This window comes from Electrophorus electricus, chromosome 4 (genome assembly GCF_013358815.1).
Source record: "Electrophorus electricus isolate fEleEle1 chromosome 4, fEleEle1.pri, whole genome shotgun sequence".
Taxonomy (NCBI): Eukaryota; Metazoa; Chordata; class Actinopteri; order Gymnotiformes; family Gymnotidae; genus Electrophorus; species Electrophorus electricus.
Window position 1 is genome coordinate 523,428 of NC_049538.1, and position 21,827 is coordinate 545,254.

General features: G+C 45.3%; 2 protein-coding genes across 2 annotated transcripts; one reads left to right on the plus strand and one right to left on the minus strand.

The window, feature by feature from the left end:
• Positions 1 to 749: 749 nt before the first annotated feature.
• On the plus strand, positions 750 to 4,719 carry kdelr3 (KDEL endoplasmic reticulum protein retention receptor 3). The gene is made up of 5 exons (XM_027026866.2): positions 750 to 1,155; positions 1,624 to 1,724; positions 2,056 to 2,214; positions 3,294 to 3,546; positions 3,772 to 4,719. Exons 1-5 carry the CDS (start codon positions 1,065 to 1,067, stop codon positions 3,813 to 3,815), a joined length of 648 nt encoding a protein of 215 aa, XP_026882667.1. The 5' UTR covers positions 750 to 1,064; the 3' UTR covers positions 3,816 to 4,719.
• Positions 4,720 to 4,798: 79 nt separating this feature from the next.
• Positions 4,799 to 7,000, minus strand: LOC113587913 (GTPase IMAP family member 4). Its single transcript, XM_027026862.2, has 2 exons — positions 6,897 to 7,000; positions 4,799 to 6,348 (listed from the first exon to the last, which is right to left on the minus strand). Exons 1-2 carry the CDS (start codon positions 6,979 to 6,981, stop codon positions 5,372 to 5,374), a joined length of 1,062 nt encoding a protein of 353 aa, XP_026882663.2. The 5' UTR covers positions 6,982 to 7,000; the 3' UTR covers positions 4,799 to 5,371.
• Between the last annotated feature and the right edge of the window lie 14,827 nt (positions 7,001 to 21,827).

A 21,827-nucleotide genomic window follows, 5' to 3' on the forward strand; every position in this document is an offset into this window, starting at 1 on the left:
TTGCTTTTGGATAAAAGCTAAATGCTGTAAATGTAAAATGTACACACTTGCAGATGATTGCCTTGTGGTAACGAAGGACAGCGACTATGCAGACATCAGTGAAGGCAATAGGATAAAGAACCGCTTACTGGCGCCCTGCAGTGTTAAGGTATAGTAGCTGAATTGGTAGATCACAAAATCCATTCGTCCCCTTTTGCCACGGGCCAGTTGCAGGTCTAATACAGAACATAAGTCAAGATGTGTGGCCAGATGTAAACAGCAGTCTAAATTAATCATGGATAAATTATTCCACTATCAACTGACATTAAAGATTTTTATATATTTTATTTGTTTGTCCATGGCCATACACTATTTATAGATTTAACAGGTGTCATGCACATGGAGCCCTGTATATTAGGTCTTGCTGAAAAGGTCTAAATGATGTACAAATGTACCAAACAGAGGAAACCACATTCTAAAGTGTAGATTAATATTATGTCCACGTTAATTCGTTAATACACCCAACACAGCGTATCAGTGAAGCCTCACCTCTATTATCATTCATATACTAATAGCGATTTCAGTTCGATGCTCACAAGTTAAAAACATCTAATACTGCAGAGCCCGAGTTACATTGCTAGAGAGACCAACTGTTCTCAGACCAGCTCCACCGTATGTCGATAAAGTGTGCCTTCCCCTTTAAATCAACCAGGTTTTCATTTTTGTGTCGGTTCACTAAATGACACCGCTCGCGCAATCGGATCCTCCTCGCGGGAACTGCCAGCCACGTCATCCACCAACTTTGCCCTAATAGAACGAGCTTGGTGTTAGGACGATTCCGCATTTGCACACATTTAAAGGAGATTTTAACCGCACTACAGACTGAGGCAAACTAAATTTAAACTCGCAGGAGCTAACTGCACCGCGCCCCGAGGAAACGGCCGCCTGCAGAAAAGTTACACGTCTTCATCCTCTAGAAAGCAGACTTCGAGATTTGCAGCGATCTGCACCGTATTCCTGCGCAGAACACAACACAACGCGACGTTTGTGCAGATAATTTATTCGTTTTATTATCAGAAGGCAGAATGAACATCTTTCGTCTGGCCGGTGACGTGTCGCATCTCGTGGCCATCATTGTCCTTTTCTTGAAGATCTGGCGGTCCAAATCCTGCGCAGGTATGTTCGTGAGGCTGTGCGTGGCTATTGCTCGTGGCTAATGTTATGTCACGGGCCTACTTCACAGCTCAGGTCCACGACCTAAAAAAACCAAACTCCTTTGCGGACTGTCTTGTTTTCTCTGGATGTAGTGAGGTGTTCGCTCTGCAACCAAATACGTGTTAAATGCATGACGAGTCAGCACGAGTGCGACGTTTTACTGGTGGTTTTGAGGGGTTGGTTTGCGGTGTTTTCGCGTTAGAATATGTTCAAAGTGCATAGGGTTGAACATTTTCACAGACCTAAATGCAAACATGTAGATAACAGGAAGCACACATGAAATGCCCCGTATCATCCCCTAAGTGATTCAACTCGTTACGTGGCACAGGGACAGATGGAGAGGATTGACACCAGGCGCGCGCACAGCGCATTGTCCGGCCTGGCTATATTAATAATACTACAGATCAATGCACTTGTCTGTGTGTGCAGGTATATCAGGGAAATCGCAGATTCTGTTTGCAGTTGTGTTCACCACCAGATATTTGGATCTGTTTACCAACTTCATCTCCATCTACAACACAGTTATGAAGGTAAAGTAAACAGATACCATGACTGGCTGTACAATGCTACTGCATGTAGCACACAATCACAGAAACTTAGTTATGACAGTGTTGGTCACTGCTACAACATGGTCATTAATGGAAGGTACCACACACACTCACATATACATATTCTTCATTTTCACAACAGTCACTGTAGTTTTTAAATAAATATATTTGCTTTATTACCCTATTAATTCTCACCTTCATTTTCTCTCCCCTCTTTCTCCCCTTTCTATTTGCTTCTATCATCACGCTCTTGCACTTTCTCCACCTTCTTTACCCCTCTCTTCTCCATCACCCCATCTCCCCCCCCCCTCAGGTAGTGTTCCTGGTCTTGGCCTATGCTACTGTACACTTGATCTATATGCGTTTCAGGCACTCCTATGACGCAGAGAATGACTCCTTCCGGGTGGAGTTTCTCCTGGTGCCTGTTGCTGGTCTCTCCTTCCTGGAGAACTATGCCTTCACCCCACTGGAGGTAAGAGCACACTGCCCCCTGGTGGTTAACGTCACCTACTCCTCAGAGTTCACCAGGGAGGCACTCTTGAAGGAGAAAAGTGCAAGCAGGATTTGGATGTGCAGTCAGGAGTTCAGCACGCTTCACTGATATTTTACCCGACCTTAAAGAGCTGGTGCAAAGTGCTCCAGCTGTGCACATGCTAGTTTAGCTGTATTCAAATACAAACAAGACAGTTGTGATGCAGGGCGACTGGAGATGTATATTGACTTTGCTGTTCGTCACTGCACGAATACCAGTAAGACACCAGCCAGGTGTTTTACTTCCACCTCCTCATTTGTACAGAACCGAAGGGTGCTTATTGGATAAGCTGCTGGACGTGAATAGTAACGTTATATCCATTATAATATGAAAATAATAAGTTATACTGAAAGAGTTTTGTGTTAAGAACATGATCAAACTCCTTGGGAATTCAGTGGAATTCCAGTGGTTCTTGGTGGAAATGCTGGAACTTCACCCTGACCTGAAGCTCTGGATCAGGTGTGGTAAAGCATGGGCAGTGTAGCTCAGTAGCTCCAGTGCTTAAGGTACTTGACTTGTAATCAGAAGGTTGCTCGTTCAAACCCCACCACTGCCAATTTGCCACTGTTGGGCTCCTGAGAAAGAACTGTAACCCTCAAGTTGTACTCAGTCATAATTTTAAGTTGCTTTGAATAAAAGTGTCAGCTAAATTCCATAAATGTAAATGGGAGTCTCCAGGGACTTGTAGCACTAGTGGAGAGTTTCCCTCCAGTGAAGTGTCCTCCTAAGCCTAGTCCTGGCCCTGATTTCTGGTGTGTTTCCCTACAGTGTTTGGGGTGGAATAATGGAACATGGTAACGCAGGGCAATTCCTGCCATGTGAGTGCTGTAGCCATCACAGGCTCGATTAGTCTGATATACTAGTGTGTTAAGTCTGGTTGTCTATATATGCATATATTGAATGCAGATAGCTTTTTCTCAAATATGTGAAAAATCTATGTTGTGTTCTGGTCTACTCAACAAAAGACACTGTACTTTCTAAGTTTGTGTGGTTGTGTGTGCATGTGTTCTTTGTGTTAGATTCTCTGGACATTCTCCATCTATCTGGAGTCAGTTGCCATCTTGCCGCAGCTGTTTATGATAACTAAGACAGGGGAGGCGGAGTCCATCACTACACACTACCTGTTCTTTCTGGGACTCTACCGCGTCCTCTACCTGGGGAACTGGATATGGCGGTACTACAATGAGAATTTCTTCGACCAGATTGCTGTTGTCTCTGGTGTTGTGCAGACAATCTTCTACTGTGATTTCTTCTACCTGTACTTCACCAGAGGTGAGGCTGTCACTTTGCCCCCTAGTGTCCATAGGTGTGAACTAAACTAAGCTGCCATCCAGGAAACATTTTTATTGGTTCTGTGCAAACCATTGTTTATAACAAACAATGCCATTATAACTCTTCCTTTCTCTCTCTCCCTCTTTCCCTTTCTTCATTCTCCATCTCTCCATCTTTCCTTCTCTTCCTCCATTTGTTCTCTCCCTCGCTGTGTCTCCTCTCCAGTGCTAAGAGGAAGTGGGAAGATGTCTCTGCCAATGCCAGTGTAAGGAACAGTCCACGCCCAGCCATTATCCAGCCCCGCCCACTATCCTGTCCCAACATTCCCTGTTCCTTGTTCAATTGAACTCACTATACACATCAGTCACATAACTACAAATCCTGGCCAAGACTTCTGCGACTTTTCTTTTTTTTTTATTTTTTTTTATTTTTTTTTTTTAAATAAAAATGACAAATTCCAGTCCACTTTGGCCTCATCCACCATAATAACAACAATTATACAGTGTGTGTGGAAATGTGCCTTAATGTACAGCTTTTCAGAGTTACAGGTTTTTAAAAAGGCCTCAAATACTCCTCAGATTGGAAGCACCTTACTTTACTGTCTTCCTTACTTTTCAAGGTGTGTGTGTGTGGGCGTGCACGCACACGTCACATGTGTCTTCATAAGACTTTTGCCAGTTTTTCAATTGTCAAAAAACTGCAAAAGGTGCTTTCTAGGTATGGCATGGGTGCAATGGAGGGACAAATTCTACATTTCAGCTTCTCATCTCTCTGACTCTGCCCTGTCTTTGTAAGCACTGTGTGTCCCTCCTGCTCTGGGTGTGCCTACAGTATGCTGGATCTGATTGGACTGTTGCCACATTATATGGTTTTATTCAGGTGTGTGTGTGTGTGTGTGTGTGTGTGTGTGTGTGTCGACATGCTGAATAAAGATTTTACATAATTTTCCATTAAATCAATTTAAGGTTAAGTTAAAATCACAGCCCAACTACTACACAGTTCCTCCATTCAGTGCAGTACTGTTACATCATAGTAGGATTTGCATTTTTAAGCAGTCTGTGTTTTAACTGAAAACAAGGAAAGTGGATTAGTGTAATCTGATCTGCCTTCTGTGTTCAGTGTGTTTTGTAAAATTAACGTTTTGTCAATAAAGGATAAAAGTGTTGTTTGCTATGGTGGACTCTGATGAATGAGTGTATTTTAAAGAGTGTGAATGATGTTCTTAGGGAATCTGATGTCCACATCAATATGGTGATTTGTAGAGACATTTTATTCACATCAGATTCACCCTTAAGTATGATGAAGGGGCATTAGCAGATGTTTCAATGGAGGTGAATTGAACTGAATTATGTGGGGAAAAAAGTTCAAAATTGTTAAAAGAAGCTATAATTCATTCATCCAGTGCCTGATCCTTTGCTGCTCACTGGCGCAACAGCAGTGACCATTACAGTCCATAACCCAGAACAGCTCACTATATTCCACTGGTCAGTACGTTACACAGACTAGTTCACTCTTAGCTCTTTTCTGCTGGCATGGTGCTTGATGAAAAAATCTCCAAAATTTCCACCTAAAAAAAAAGCTCAGCTGGCAAAACTGGTGTTCTGGCAGCATAATTGTGCCAGTCTGGAACCAACAAACCTGTGATGCATGCGGCCAAAGGGCGGAGCCCCAGCGTCACCACATACCCACGTTTCTGCCTTATAAAGGAAAAATCTTGAGAATCACAGCAAAAACATTAATGTATCTGTGTGGATATGTTTGATGGAAAAGCTGAAAAAGAGATGGGTGTTCACATTGCTTATGCTTTATTTCTGCGTGTGTCCCCTCACTTTAGAAGTAATTTGTGTTTGTAAAGCACTTTGCTCCCTTCCCTCACAGCCCCACCCACTACTTTAGCAGCAGATGTGATTGACAGCGGAGTGGAAGCTAAGGCCGCCGCCCTCTGCACGGCTTTAATTTTCTTCCCTTTGCCTTTGCCTTTGTCCAGCACCCCAGAGCTCTCTAGGGCTCCCTTGCCCATGGTGGCCAGCAGCTCACACCAGAACTCCCACTCTGCCTTCTTCCTTGCCTCCTCCTCTTCTCTCGTCTTCTCCTCATCAAGCCCCACCCGTGGCCCCTCCCCCTCTCCCTTCTCCAGCCCTTGCTTCTTCTCTCCCAGAATCCTCTGCTGCACCTGGCAGATGGCTGTTTCAGCATGCTGAAGCATCTCACAGGTGTAGCAGCCCCCACCATTGCGGTCCACCATGACGCTGATCTTCTCCAGCAGCATCTGCACCTGGACGGTGCACTCCTCGCCGCTCCTCGTGTTGTCCACTGCATGAAACCCACCCTCACACCTGCATGCAAACTCCCAGAGTTCCTTGCTCTCGCGCAAGTAGGTCTCGGCGGATTTGCCGTGCAGCTGGTCGGCCCAGGTGAGGAGGAGGAGGGTATATTTGAGGGCATGGGACCCGAAGAGGGAGCTGAGCCAGTCGAGGGCGGTGTGCTGCTCTGTTGTCAGCCTCCCCGGCTGGAGGACTAACAGGAACGCATGAGGCCCGGGGGCAGAGAGAATCACGCAGCGTCCCACCTCCGCACACACCTCCTCAGGGGACAGACAGGTGTCGAAGAAGCCTGGGGTGTCAATTACCTGCAGGCCATGCCCCTCCACGATGCCATAGGCTCGTTCACACTGTTGGGTGATGGAAACAGGTGAGACGTCTGTCTGGAAGGCCGGAATTCCCAGGATGGTGTTCCCTGTTGAGCTTTTCCCTGAGCCTGTCCGGCCGAGCAAGACAATCCGCAGAGCTGGACGCACACTCTCTACAGAGAAGAATGTAAAACACACACTGAAAAGCTGCCACAGTGTCTCACATATATTCATCATTCTTTCATGGTTTGAACATTCCGTCATTTGTGTTTATTTTCTGTATGAATTGCTTATTTCATTTGAATTTTTACAGTGAGCACAGTGAAGATGGCACAATAACGAGACCCCTTCCACCTAATGAGCAAAGATCAAAGCGAGGAACCATCCTCTGGCGATCACGGGCAGTAAAGAAACACGCAAAAGACTCTGTATTATTGATAAAGCACTGAAGATAAATATGAGCAGAACGAGACTTATTGGAGACGCAGCTGTGTCCTTTGCGTTGCAGTAGCCTTTACTTTAGCTTTAGAGATAGATGCTCGTCTTTCCTGCCCAATTACATTCGCATTTCAAATCATCTGTAGCATCCGGAGAGGGTATTGCTTCGGACAAGACGGAAGCTGCGCAGAGCATCGGCGCTGAACCGAGGCGTAACATCTCTCAATCCTGCGCCACGTTCTGTCAAAACTAACCTGCACGATGACAAGTGCATTTCACTCACCTATGGAAGACGCCATAGCTCCTCGCGCAACCTGCGATACAGGAACCGCACGCGAAACGAGAGCGCAGTACAGGAGCTCGTGCATACGCTCAATTTATGTTCATGGCTCGTGACGTCGTCTAGCAACAACCCGAAATGACCTTTGACTTTATAGGAATTTTGGTGTATAAACACATATTTTCTTCCCATGTCCATTACATATATGAAACAATAAAGATAAAGTATTATATATGCAATTTATTTAAACGTTTATAATAAAGAATCCTCATCCCGAGAACAGGTTTGCTCATTGTATATCATTAGTCAGTTATTTAATCAAAATGATACATTAATGACTTATTCGGAATTTTAAAGAGTAATCTTATCCGATATCAATAAAAGTTTGATTTCTTTTTGATGCAATCTAATCAGGGCTTGCAGTACTCCTCAAGAACATGGCAAACACTCTGCCTATGTTACCTCTTGACTCTATTGATCAGATAATGGCTTCTTACTGAAGTACAGGTCAATAACCATAGAATAGCCAGGAATTATTGCAGAAGGATGTAGTTTCTGTTTCATATTTTATGTTGTATTGCAATAATATGGTTTAAATTGTAATTTACCTAATAACAAAATTTACTTAATAACAAAATGAAAGAATTACTTTTTAAAAATATACACAAATATTATGCTTCTAAAACATTATATAGATATTAACTGCTCATTTAGTGATTTATTGCCTGAAAGCATTTTTTTTTTTTTTGGATCTGCTCTTACTGCTGTTGTTTGTGGAAAGATGTCTGTAACCTAATTATACAGAAACTTGATTGGGATTTCTCCCATTATTTCAACATGTATAGTTTGGCTTTACAAACATCTCCTTTAACAAAGCAGATAAATATTATGTCAATAACTTAATTACAGCCTTAGCAAAATTACATAACCATAAGTGTAAATATTTTAATCAAAAACTGCTACTTATTGTATTTACAAATGAACAAACAATACCTAAAACAATTACATGTTCAAAGAATAATAAATCTGTTAAAACACTGGGTCAGTGCAAGCCCTTTGCTCTTTGTCTGTCATATGTGTGTATGTGCTTCCTGTCTGATACTCGGTTTCCGTGTCTGATATGGAGTTCCTGTGTCTGATATGGGGTTCCTGTGTCTGATACTGGGTTTCCCTGGCTGTTTTCTTCTTGTTGGGTATATCTATCTGTATTTGTGTGTAACTGTTCGGTATATCTGTCTGTTTTTGTGTTTAACTGTTGGGTATATCTGTCTGTATTTGTGTTTAACTGTTGGTCTGTTTTTGTGTTTAACTGTTGGGCATATCAAGCGATCCACCATCGTCCCCATCCCAAAGAAACCTCAACCCTCGACCCTACTGCCCTGCTGCCCTCACATCAGTCGTGATGAAGTGCTTTGAAAAGCTAGTCAGAGACTTCATCACCTCTTCACTGCCAGCCTCCATGGACCCACTGCAGTTTGCATACCACCAGAACCACTCCACTGATGATGCAATTGCACATCTGCGCCACACCACACTGACCCACCTGGACAAAGGGAAGGGTAATTATGTTAAAATGCTGTTTGTCAACTACAGTTCAGCATTTAATACCCTCATCCCCTCCCTAATCACTACTAAGTTGCAGGATCTAGTACTGCATACATCCCTGTGTGACTGGATCTCCAACTTCCTAACAGACAGACCACAATCAGTACGGGTGGGCAACTGCGCCTCATCCACCCTCACCCTCAGCACTGGAGCTCCTCAGGGTTGTGTCCTAAGCCCCCTGTTCTATTCACTGTACACCTATGACTGCGCAGCCACTTCCAGCATTTTCGCATGTCTGTGTGTGTGTGTGTGTGTGTTTGTGTGTGTGACTAGCACTCTGCTCCAGATTTCCATTATTACTGCATGCTGTGTCTACTTATATTTGTACATATTTATCCAACACAGCTAAAGCAAAACACAGTCAACAAAGTAGTAGTTCCGGCTCATGCAGAAGAGCAGTGTCACTTACATTTTAAAAAATCAGTGAAACAAATACTCATCATCAACTCATTGATCGAGGAGCTCACCCACTCCACCATGTTCCTGGGAGGTATACTGCACAGATTGGTGGTCAGTTGTGGTACTGCAGCCTGTGCCTCCTCCACTTGGCTAGAGGTAGGAGCACAGCTCAGTGCCAGCCCTTCACTCAGATCAGCCCCACCTTCACTATACACATGGAGAATAGTGTGAGATGGATTCTCCAGAATTAACTCTGGATCAGCCAGAGTTATGTGTGTGTTATGTATGTGTGTGTGTGTGTGTGTGTGTGTGTGTGTGTGTGTGTGTGTGTGTGTGTGTGTGTAGGTGTGTCTGGTGTGTGTGGTGTGTGTGTAGGTGTGCTGGAGGCTGGGATAGAGTGGACTGGGACCCAGCTAGACAACACAGCTTTAGAATTAAATGATGTTTAATGTGTGTGAGAAGTGAAGCTCTGCCTATCCTGTTTGTGTGTGTATGTGTGTGTGTGTTTAGGCCCACCTATGATAAAAGTGTGTGTGTGTGTTTATTGTTAGCTGGCCTACCTGGGCTGAGAGTGTGAGAGTTTGCGTTCTTCCTGTTTTTCTTCTTCATTGAGTGTTTTGACAGGTAGTGAGTTCATGACTAGACAGAGAGGAACCACCCCCCCAACGCTGACGCAAGCAAACACACTGCTTCACATCCAGTATCCATCTGTAATCATGCCACCTAGAGTCCAGACTCTACACTCACACACACAAACACACACACACACACATAATACAATTACACACACATCCAAGGAAGGAAGGAAGATGAGAAGCCAGCTATGTTTTGTACTTTGTGTGATCAGGTAAACACACCTGAGAGAGCTATGTGTGTGTGTGTGTGTGTGTATACTGAATGTTATCAGGTAAACACACCTGGGAGAGGTGTGTGTGTGTGTGTGTGTATACTGAATGTTATCAGGTAAACACACCTGAGAGAGGTGTGTGAAGTGTGCTAATCTCTCTGGCTTCCAGCACCTCTCTGCAGTCCAGTGCCTCCTGCAGTGCATGCTGGGACAGATAGAGGTCAAGCTCCAGACGCACCCAGGCATGGCAGTAAAGGGACAGCAGCACACCCAGAAAGCATCCTGAACACACCCAGAGAGCCACTACAGGGAGCGCGGAGCTACAAACACTATGGCACTGTGTGTCCATACCTGCTTATGTGCACATGCAAGCCTGAGAGTTTGAACAACACTTAAGCTCCTGCATACTGCTGCTACTTTGGTAAACATCCAACAGGATTTGTGATAAACGTGGTAGTGGTGAAATGTGGCAGTGGTGTGGGTGTAAGGTATTTGTGTAGGTGTAGGTGTGGGTGTGGTTTAGGTGTGGGAGTGGTGTTTTTGTGGGAGTGGTGTAGATGTGGGCGTATTGTAGGTGTGGGAGTGGTGTAGGTGTAGGTGTGGGAGTGTTGCAGGTGTGGGTGTGGGTGTTGTGTAGGTGTGGTGTGGTGTGGTGTGGGTGTGGTGTAGGTGTGAGAGTGGTGCAGGTGTAGGTGTGGGAGTGGTGTAGGTGTGGGTGTGGTGTAGGTGTGGGAGTGGTGTGGTGTGGGTGAGGTGTAGTTGTAGGTGTAGTGTAGGTGTAGGTGTGCTGTAGGTGTGGGTGTGGTGTAGGTGTGGGAGTGGTGTGGTGTAGGTGTGCTGTCGGTGTGGGTGTGGTTTATGTGTGGGAGTGGTGCAGGTGTAGGTATGGGAGTGCTGTAGGTGTGGGTGTGGTGTGGTGTGGTGTAGGTGTAGGTGTAGGTGTGGGAGTGGTGCAAGTGTAGGTGTGGGAGTGTTGTAGGTGTGGGTGTGGTGCAGGTGTAGGTGTGGGAGTGTTGTAGGTGTGGGTGTGGTGTAGGTGTGGTGTGGTGTAGGTGTAGGAGTGGTGTCGGTGTGGATGTGGTGTTGGTGTGGGAGTGGTGCAGGTGTAGGTGTGGGAGTGTTGTAGGTGTGGGTGTGGTGTGGTGTGGTGTGATGTAGGTGTGGGAGTGGTGCAGGTGTAGGTGTGGGAGTGTTGTAGGTGTGGGTGTGGTGTGGTGTTGATGTGGGAGTGGTGCAGGTGTAGGTGTGGGAGTGTTGTAGGTGTGGGTGTGGTGCAGGTGTAGGTGTGGGAGTGTTGTAGGTGTGGGTGTGGTGTGGTGTAGGTGTGGTGTGGTGTAGGTGTGGGAGTGGTGTGGTGTAGGTGTGGTGTGGTGTAGGTGTGGGAGTGGTGTCGGTGTGGTGTAGGTGTGGGAGTGGTGCAGGTGTAGGTGTGGGAGTGTTGTAGGTGTGGGTGTGGTGTGGTGTTGGTGTGGGAGTGGTGCAGGTGTAGGTGTGGGAGAGTTTTAGGTGTGGGTGTGGTGTAGGTGTGGGAGTGGTGCAGGTGTAGGTGTGGGAGTGTTGTAGGTCTGGGTGTGGTGTGGTGTAGGTGTAGATGTAGACGTGATGTGGTGTAGGTGTGGGAGTGGTGTAGGTGTGGCTAGCAGGATTAGATTCGCACTTACCCAGTTTGTGCAGAGGCATGCTGAGCAGAGGGGCTTGGCTGCCCTCTAGTGACCAATAACTGGCACTGAGGAAGCAGCAGGAGCAAAGAAATTTCATCCCCCAATTGGACTAGCTCCTGAGTGTACACGCCATACTGATATGCCTGAACAGAGAGAGAGAGAGAGAGAGAGAGAGAGAGAGAGAGAGAGAGAGAGAGTGTGTGTGTGTGTGTGTGTGTGTGTGTATAATTGAATGTGTATTTGTGTAAGTGTGTGTAATTGAATGTATGTGGATGTATGTGTGTGTAATTGAGCACGTGTGTGTCTGTATGTGTGTGCGTATGTGTGAATGTGTGTGAATGTGTGAGTGTGTGTGTGAATGTGTGAGTGGGTGTACCCTGTGCAGAGGAATGTCGAATTTGGTCAGCAGTTGTGTAACTGCAGACCTCAGAGCTCTCACAAATTCCTCAACTCCAGAGCTGTCAATCAACTCTTCATTCCCAGCTACTGAGCTGCCAGTCACTGTTTGGCCACTCCCATCAGCTCCACTCGCTGCTTGTCTCTGTAACCTGCTCCACTCCTCCCTGCAGGCAGAAAAATAGAAAAATACCACTTGCTGGGCCAAAGCCTGAGTGAATGTTAAAGGACAGGCTCTACACATGGCATGTGTGTAGACATGGCATTATCTCTATAGAGTAGATATTTTCCCTACAGAGTACACGTGACATTTTCTCTACAGCGTAGACATGACGTTTTCTCCGTTTTTTTTACGTAATTTTACAGGGTAAAAACGCAGCAGGTGGAGCGCTGCATTACCGGGAGACATGTGGGTTTGTGCGGACGCGTGTGTGGCACAACAGGTTGGGAAGTCGTAGGGGCACTAGGACCCTGAGCTGCTCCACAGAGCGACACAGCTTGAGGATCCCCACATACAAACCAGGCCGAGCCCTCTGAACACTGCCTGTGATAACACAGCTCCTCCTACAGGTGGCGAGAAAAAGAGAGTTTTGTTTGCCTTCATGCAGTTTCAGGGAAAATTCAAGGGCTAGAAAAACTCTTATTACATATAGGTAATCAAATTAATATATTAGTTGTGTGTACATGTGCCCAGAGGTGCTGTGTTTATGTTTGTGCATGTGTGTGTGTGAATATGTCTACCCTGAGTCGCTCTCTCAGTAAGTCGAGGGCAGTTGGCTCTGGCAGTAACTGGTTTCTGCACCATCTCTGCTCAGCGTGGTCTAGTGGAGTCCAGTGCAGCAACAACACACCTCCACCCTACACAGAGGCTGAGTCAAAGTTTCCTCACACACAGTCAAGTGTCGAAGATGTTTGTGTGTATATGTGTTTGAAAAGTGAAGTTGTGGTCTTACCTCTGCAAAATACGTACAAACTTGGTGGTGGAATGGAAGAGCTGTTTGAGTCCATGGGAAACAGATAAACATTTAACAGAACTCAGACTCTCTCTTTACACACACACACACACACACACACACACACACACACACACACACACACATACACAAAGACACACAACTACAAACAAATACAATAGATTAGCCATAATATGTATTTTGTTACTTGAGCATTATTCTTGTCCAGTGTAGGACTGTGTGTGTACGTGCTCACACATGCACAAGCACGTGTGTGTGTGTGTGTGTGTGTGTGTATATGTGTGTGTGTGTGTGTGTGTGTGTGTGTGTGTGTGTGTATATATGTGTGTGTGTGTGTGTGTGTGTGTGTGTGTGTGTGTGTGTATGTGTGTGTGTGTATATATGTGTGTGTGTGTGTGTGTGTGTGTGTGTGTGTGTGTGTGTGTGTGTATATGTGTGTGTGTGTGTGTGTGTGTGTGTGTGTGTGTTAGATTACCTGTGCAGGGTCCTCTGTAAGTGGATTCTCTGATCTGCTCCAGTAAACTCATTGCAGCCTCCTGAGTGCTTCCTCTGACTCTCACACTGCTGCACTCCCTCCAACCTGCAGGAGGCAACAGAGCAAAAGGTCTAACTTACTAATGCTTCAAAGTATGGTGCATGCTGCTTTATCTAAAAATATTAAATGGTCTAATAAAAGCAATCAATCAATTTTAGCTGAATCCACACTGCTCGGGGCAGAAGTGATGCAGTCTGACATAACCAATTATCCTGGCCATGCAGACTTTAAGGAGAAAGGCATCTGAAGAGGTATTACTTCAAGTTGGCCACTTGATGTCATCTTTTTTTAAATTAAATTCAGTAACCAAGCTGTGAAGCAGTCAAACATGGATATCATTTCAGCATGAAAAAACTAAATGTTAAAAGGTCAACTTTAGTGTGGGATTAACCATCATTATAGCATTACCACAATTAGCAGGGTGTAGTTTCTAATACTTACTGGAAGGGGCAGCATTAGGTGGCCTGCTGCACTGTGGTGGTCCCCAGCCTTTCATGTTGTAGGCGCTTACTCTCACATAATACTGTACCCCCTACAAACACCAACACAAACACCATTTCACATAATACTCCACCCCCTACAAAGGCCACCACAAACACCACTTCACCCTCACACCATGCATGTTGTGACTTATAGTCTTCGGTCCTGTGATGTGGAACAAAGGGCTTTTGGTGTCAGTAACGTATCCACAGCCAGTCAGTGGGATAAAACCAGCAGAGGAACTCCACTCTACTACAGACAGACAGACACAAACACACACACAGAGAGAGAGAGAGAGAGAGAGAGAGAGAGAGAGAGAGAGAGAGAGAGAGAGAGAGAGAGAAATAGAGGAAGAGGTATTTGTCAACATGGGGAAAAAATACACACAGACACAAAGTTCAGTACAACCTTCAACCTACACACACTTATCCACACACACCCTTGTAAGTGGTGATGAGGCTGGATTCACATCCCACTGGTTTTCTGATGGACACACTCAAAGCACTCTCACGCATGATCAGGAGGGCAGCAACACTGGGGGGCTCTAGAGTGGAAAGACTCAAGACTTCTATTTCACAGGAGTCGCAGTACTAAACATGTACACTGTGTGTGTGTGAGTGTGTGTGTGTTTGTGTGTGAGTCTTGTGTGCTTGTGTGTGTGAGTGTGTGTGTGTGTGTGAGTGTGTGTGTGTTTGTGTGTGTGAGTGTGTGTGTGTTTGTAGCCATCATGTGGACTTTCTTTCTCATGCGTGTGTACAAGCCCTGTCGGAGAGTCCAGACATCGAGCCGTCTCTGGGTGTGGGCCTGGGCTTGTAGCCCCACCCTCGCTCTGACTGACAGGTCTGCCCTACTCTCCTCCACCTTCTGTTTAGCCAATGAGACAAGTATATCCAACTTCACTGACCACTCAGATGGTTTGATCACTAAAGGCAGGATTAGAGTGTAAAACCAGCAACAAATGCAAATATGTCCGTAGGACCTAACTCTTGTTTGGTGGTACGAGAGAGTATAGTAGTATGCTAGGCAGCGTGGCATTATGGTATGATATTATAACAACATTATGTTAAGAAAGTATCTCAGTCGGCAATATATTAGCATGTTAATGTAGTGAGTATGGTAGTAGTATAATAGTGTACTAGTACAGTACGCCGGATAGCTGTCACTCACCATTTGGGTTTTGCCTTGCTCCTGCCTTCACAAGCAACTGGATGAGTACGGAATTGTGAGTAAGGATGGCTATGTCCAGAGGGACGAGCCCCTGTTCATTCACACTGTTCTTTCTCGCATATCCTCACTATCCCTGTCTCCTCTGTCACTCACGCACAGCAGGGGCCGCACTGCCGGAGTGTCCCCACGTTCCACAGCCTGCCAGAGAGATGCATACTTTAGAGAGAGATAGAGAGAGAGAGAGAGAGAGAGAGAGAGAGAGAGAGAGAGAGAGAGAGAGAGAGAGAGAGAGAGCGAGAGAGAGAGCGAGAGAGAGAGAGAGATGGAGGGAGAGGTTAGAGGCAGAAAAAGACATGATGAGGTGGAGAGAGACTCATACAGTTGTCAGATTATACTATTATGCTCAGATTGTGCTGTTGCTCTGCAGGTATAGTGACTGTGACTGTGTTATTGTGGGTTGGCAGAATGTTACTGAGGGTGGGGAGAATGATACTGTGGGTGGGGAGAATGTTACTGTGGGTGGGGAGAATGATACTGTGGGTGGGGAGAATGTTACTGAGGGTGGGGAGAATGTTACTGTGGGTGGGGAGAATGATACTGTGAGTGGGGAGAATGTTACTGGGGGTGGGGAGAGTGATACTGTGGGTGGGGAGAATGTTACTGTGGGTGGGGAGAATGTTACTGTGGGTGGGGAGAATGATACTGTGAGTGGGGAGAATGTTACTGAGGGTGGGGAGAATGTCACTGTGGGTGGGGAGAATGATACTGTGGGTGGGGAGAATGATACTGTGGGTGGGGAGAATGTTACTGTGGGTGGGGAGAATGTTACTGTGGGTGGGGAGAATGATACTGTGGGTGGGGAGAATGATACTGTGGGTGGGGAGAATGATACTGTGGGTGGGGAGAATGATACTGTGGGTGGGGAGAATGATACTGTGAGTGGGGAGAATGTTACTGTGGGTGGGGAGAATGTTACTGTGGGTGGGGAGAATGATACTGTGGGTGGGGAGAATGTTACTGTGGGTGGGGAGAATGATACTGTGGGTGGGGAGAATGTTACTGTGGGTGGGGAGAATGATACTGTGGGTGGGGAGAATGTTACTGTGGGTGGGGAGAATGTTACTGTGGGTGGGGAGAATGATACTGTGGGTGGGGAGAATGTTACTGAGGGTGGGGAGAATGATACTGTGGGTGGGGAGAATGTTACTGTGGGTGGGGAGAATGTTACTGTGGGTGGGGAGAATGATACTGTGGGTGGGGAGAATGTTACTGTGGGTGGGGAGAATGATACTGTGGGTGGGGAGAATGTTACTGTGGGTGGGGAGAATGATACTGTGGGTGGGGAGAATGTTACTGTGGGTGGGGAGAATGATACTGTGGGTGGGGAGAATGTTACTGTGGGTGGGGAGAATGTTACTGTGGGTGGGGAGAATGATACTGTGGGTGGTGAGAATGACACTGTGGGTGGGTAGAATGTTATTGTGAGTGGAGGGCATGTTTTTGTAGGTGGGGAGAATGTTATTGTGAGTGGGAAGATAGTTGATTCTTACATTAGCTACTGTTTTGCTAGAATGTTTGCTGAATTCAGACTCTTCCCCTTCGGTGGGTGAGTCGCTGACCATCACTCTAAGGCCTAAAGATTGCCTCCTCTGAGGGAGTTTCCTGATAGATGCAGACATTATGGTGGAAAGATACGGAAAAGAGAGGGAAGTGGAGGGGTAAGTAGAGAAATATGTAACAAGGTATACAGAAACAGGAAGAGGATGTTGATTAGAAATGTGGTATTAAAAACACAGACAGAGAGAGAAAGACACACAGAGAAATTAATAATTATTTACACATTTACTCCAAGGTCACCAAATGAGTTTGTGTTATTATTCTAAAGTAAGATAAAAGCCCATCAGTGGTTATCAAGCTAAATTAGTCTGTGCTGTGTTTATATGTTTATAAACATAAAATGATGCACATTTTAACAATATTTAAATTATGTCACTGCCTTTCAAGAGTGGTGTGTAACCGGAATTGCACATCACTGTAGGGAAGACAAAGGAGATTACTTCATGTGCAGGGGAAATTAAGTGAAATTAAATGAATCTCTACCAGTAGAAATTAAGGGTTTGCCGATAGAGACAGTGAGTAATTTTAAATATCTCAGTACGGTTCTGGACACCCACCTGAGCTTTGAGGGAAACTGTGATTTCATATACAAAAAAGCATTACAGCAGCTTTATCTCATTAAAAACTATGTGAGTATGTGGTTAATGTCCGGGTGGAAAGTGTTTATAATAGGACAGCAACTGACGAAAACTCATCAGAATTGTGAGAACTGGCAGTTAATTAATAGGAGAGAATAAAAGACATATGGAAAATCTGTGTTCATCTTGCCAGTTTCTCAGACATGAATTCAGTGCACACAGAAGCAACTGATTGAGCATTATTAACATTCTGACAGGGCCTGAGAAACTCTGGACTTTGTTATTCTTTCTCTTGCCATTAGTGAAACCAACTTCGTTTTCATAGCCAACATCCAAATAAGTTAAACTCTAGTGTGTGTGCATGAGTGTGTGTTTGAGAGAGTAAAGAGAATAAAATGACTTATTTCTAATGATACCAGTATGCATGTTTGTAGCATTGCAAACAAGTTTAATCGAGAGATATGTTTAAATTCAATCCCTTCCAAGAATTTCCTTTGTCAAGAATATAAAATCCGAGATCTACCTTAATGTCTTGCAGACCGACGTCTCCAAGTTATATTTACGTGTGGCAGCTCGTGCACCAACCACGCCCCCAAGCAACCGCGCGGGGCGCATTTTATTTATTTTCATGCTATTGATCAACTGCTATTGTGGCAGCTGGCAATAAAGGTACAACTGGCAATAAGATGCACCCAAACGGTAGTATAACTCTAACCCTAGAAATAATAGGCCAATGTTGTTGTAATAGCACACTGTTAATATTCAGAGAGAGAGAGAGAGAGAGCTGCTGCTGCTGACTGTGGTTCTGAGGTTACCAGAACATCAGCTGTGCTCATTTACATTTACATTTATGGCATTTAGCAGACGCTCTTATCCACAGCGACTTTGTCATTTATTCAAATTCAAGTTTGGTTTATTTGTCATGTACATACACGGTATAAAGAGAGAAATATATATATACACAAAAAAAAAAAATAATAATAATATAACAATGCATGTACAATATATATATAATATGTATATTCACAATGTACAAATGGATATGTACACAATGTACAATTCCAGCTTACAAATTTACAGATTTACAGTCACATGGTGGTGGTGGTCCCTACAGTTTATCAGTTTCCCTGATTCAGGGCCCGAATTGCCTGTGGGAAGAGGCTCCTCTTCAGTCTCTCTTTTTTGGTCTTCAGCGAGTGAAAGCGCTTCCCGGACCTCAACAGAGAGAAGAGCCTATTGTTGGGATGGGTGGGCTCCTTCACAATCCTCCTGGCCTTGGTCTGGAACCGCTTGTAATAGATGGTCTGCAGGTCAGGAAGCCCCGTATGAGTGATGCGCTCTGCTGAACGCACCACCCTTCGGAGTGCTTGTCTGTCCTGCTTGGTGCTGTTCCCAAACCAGACTGTGATGTTCCCCCTGAGAATGCTCTCAATAGTGCAGGTGTAGAAGTTCCGCAGTACCTTGGAGGGCAGTCTGAAGTCTCTTAGGCAGCTGACGAGCCTTCTTTGCCAGGGAGTTGGTGTGGTGGGACCAGGACAGGTCCTGCAAGATGTCAACTCCAAGGTACCTGAAACTATCTAATCTCTCCATTGGTTCCATTGATCCTCACAGGTTGGTAGTGCTGCTCCTGCTTCTTGCTGAAGTCCACAATCAGCTCCTTTGTCTTGCTGACGTTTAGCAGGAGATTATTTTCCTGGCACCAGTTTTCCAGGTGTTTAATCTCCTCCAGGTAGGCCCTCTCATCGTTGTCCGAGATCATAGAATATATCCAAGTACAGTATAGTAGGTTAGAATTAAACATACCAATGAACTAGAATACTGTAGAATACAGGGATGAATGCTGATACCTAAAAGTGTAAAATACATAAGGTCTATCTTAAACAATGATAAGTGCTATAAACAATAAGTGCTAGAGTTTGTTAAAAAACATAAATAGTGCCCTACAATAAGTTCTAAATTAGTCAGTCAATAAGGGAACAGTGTCAGTTGTCCTTTAAATATTCTGAAAATAAATGGGACTTCAGTCTGCGTTTGAAGACTGTGAGGGACTCTGCTGTCCGGACAGCAAGCGGGAGTTCGTTCCACCATCTTGGAGCCAGGACAGAATATAGTCTTGATGCTTGTCGTCCATGAGACCTCAAGCAAGGTATTTCAAGCCGAGCTGTACTTGAGGTACAGATCGGGCTTTGACCATTGACGTCATGTATGAAGGGGCTGGTCCATTTTTGGATTTGTAGGCAGGCATCAAGGTTTTAAATCTGATGGGTGCAGCTACAGGGAGCCAATGAAGGGAGCGCAGCAGTGGAGTAACGTGTGAACTTCGGAAGATTGAAGACCAGTCGTGCTGCTGCATTCTGGACAAGTTGTAGAGGTTTGATGGCTCTTAGAGGAAGACCAGCAAGTAGCGAGTTGCAGTAGTCTAGCTTTGAGATCACAAGAGACTGCACAAGCACCTGGGTAGCTTCCTGCCAAAGAAAGGGTCGAATCCTTCGTATGTTACAAATGAGGAATCTCCAAGACCGGGTTAGATTAGAAACATGAGTTGAGAACGACAACTGGTTGTCCAAAGTTACGCCCAGGCTACGGGCAGCTCCGGATGGTGATACCAGGGAGTTCTCAAAGGAAACAGTGAGGTCATGGTAAGGGTTGGGAGTATCTGGGATGAACAGAAGCTCAGTTTTACTGGGGTTGAGCTTAAAGTGGGGGGCTGTCATCCATGACGCAATGTCAGTCAAGTATGCCGAGATATGTCTGGAGACCTGTGTGTCAGAGGGTGGAAAAGAAAGAAATAATTGAGTGTCATTGGCATAGCAGTGGTAGGAGAAACCATGAGAAGATATTACATCATCAAAAGAACGAGTATACAAAGAGAAGAGAAGGAGGCCCAATACTGAGCCATGTGGAACACCAGTGGAGAGTCTACACGGTTTGGATGTGGATCCTCTCCATGTCACTTGATAGTACCATCCATCCAGATAGGACTGAAACCATCTCCAAGCAGAGCCAGTCACAGCAAGCATGGAAAGAACAGATAGAAGAATGTTGTGGTTCACTGTGTCAAAGGCTGCTGAAAGGTCTAGAAGAATCAAAACAGATGACTGTTTGGCAGCTTTAGCGGCATGAAGTTTCTCAGTCACCGCTATGAGGGCCGTTTCTGTAGAATGTGCCGGTTTGTAGCCAGACTGATTGGGATCATGCAGCTGGTTCTGGGTGAGAAAAAGAGACAATTGATTATAAACTGCTTGTTCAAGGGCTTTTGAGAGGAAAGAAAGAAGTGATACCGGTCTGTAGTTGGTAATGCTGGAGCTGTCAAGTGTGGCCTTCTTGAGGATTGGTACCACCCTGGCGGTTTTGAATGCAGTAGACACGTATCCAGAAGATAAGGAGTTGTTGATGATGACAGAGATGAAAGGAAGCAGATCTCTTGTGATTGTCTGGAACAGAGCAGAAGATATTGGATCCAGTGGACATGTAGTCAGATTGCTGGAAGCCAGGAGTTGAAGAATTTCATCTGAGGAGAGAGGAGAAAAAGAAGTCAGAGAGTTGGATGTTGGGGAATGCACATTGGTTGGAGGAGTGGGAACAGAGGAAAAGGACTGGTGGATTGCTGCAACCTTCTCCTCAAAGAAGGTGATAAAATCTTCCAGAGTAAGAGATGAGGAAGGAGGGGGAGGGGGAGGATTAAGGAGAGAAGAAAAAATAGTGAAGCGCTTGCGTGGATCAGATGATGATGATTCGAATTTCTCTCTGTAGTAGGATGACTTTGCAGATGTTACTTCCAGTGAGAACTTGGAAAGGAGAGACTTGTATGAGCTAAGGTCTGAATCTACGCGAGATTTCCTCCACCACCTCTCTGCAGTCCTTAGTTCTTTCCTGTGGCAGCAAAGTGTTTCTGTTAGCCAGGGGACAGGTGGGGAGGACTTAGCGGGTCTAGAGGAGAGAGGGCACAGAAGATTCATTAATGAGGAGAATGTAGAAATGAAAGTATTTGTAACTGTATCCAAAGAAAGAGAGGACAGAGAGTCAGGGTGAGAAAGGGTGGACAAAATAGTAGAAGTAAGGGAAGAGGTAGTTATGGAGTGCAGATTGCGACGGAGGAAGGAGGAACATGTTGGAGAGGACTGTATGGAAAGAGAAGGAAGGGAGAGAGAGAAGGATACAAAGTGATGGTCCGAGAGGTGTAGGGAGGCAACTGCAATGTCTGATGTTGTGGTGGTACTGGTGAAGATCAGGTCCAGAACATTGCCCGCTTTGTGAGTCAGAGGAGAGTGGTTGAGGGTGAGGGCAAATACTGTCAGCGGAAGGATGCAAGAGGAATGCAGCTTGTCTGATGGAAGGTTGAAGTCACCAAGGAGAATGAGTGGATTTCCTTCAATGGGGAAATGACTCAGAAGGATGACGAACTCATCAATGAAATGATCTAGGGAACCTGGAGTGTGGTAGATGACAATGATAAGAAGTTTGGTGGGGAAAGACACTGTAATGGCATGAAATTCAAAAGAGGAGATGGAAAGTGTAGAGAAGGAAAGTGGAGTGAAACGACACTCTCGAGACATTAGTAAACCTGTACCACCACCCCTGCCAAGACGCCTCAGAGAATGCGTAAATGAAAAGGCAGAGGACAGGGCAGCCAGAGTTGCAGAGTTCTCAGGAGTGATCCATTTTTTCTGTCAGA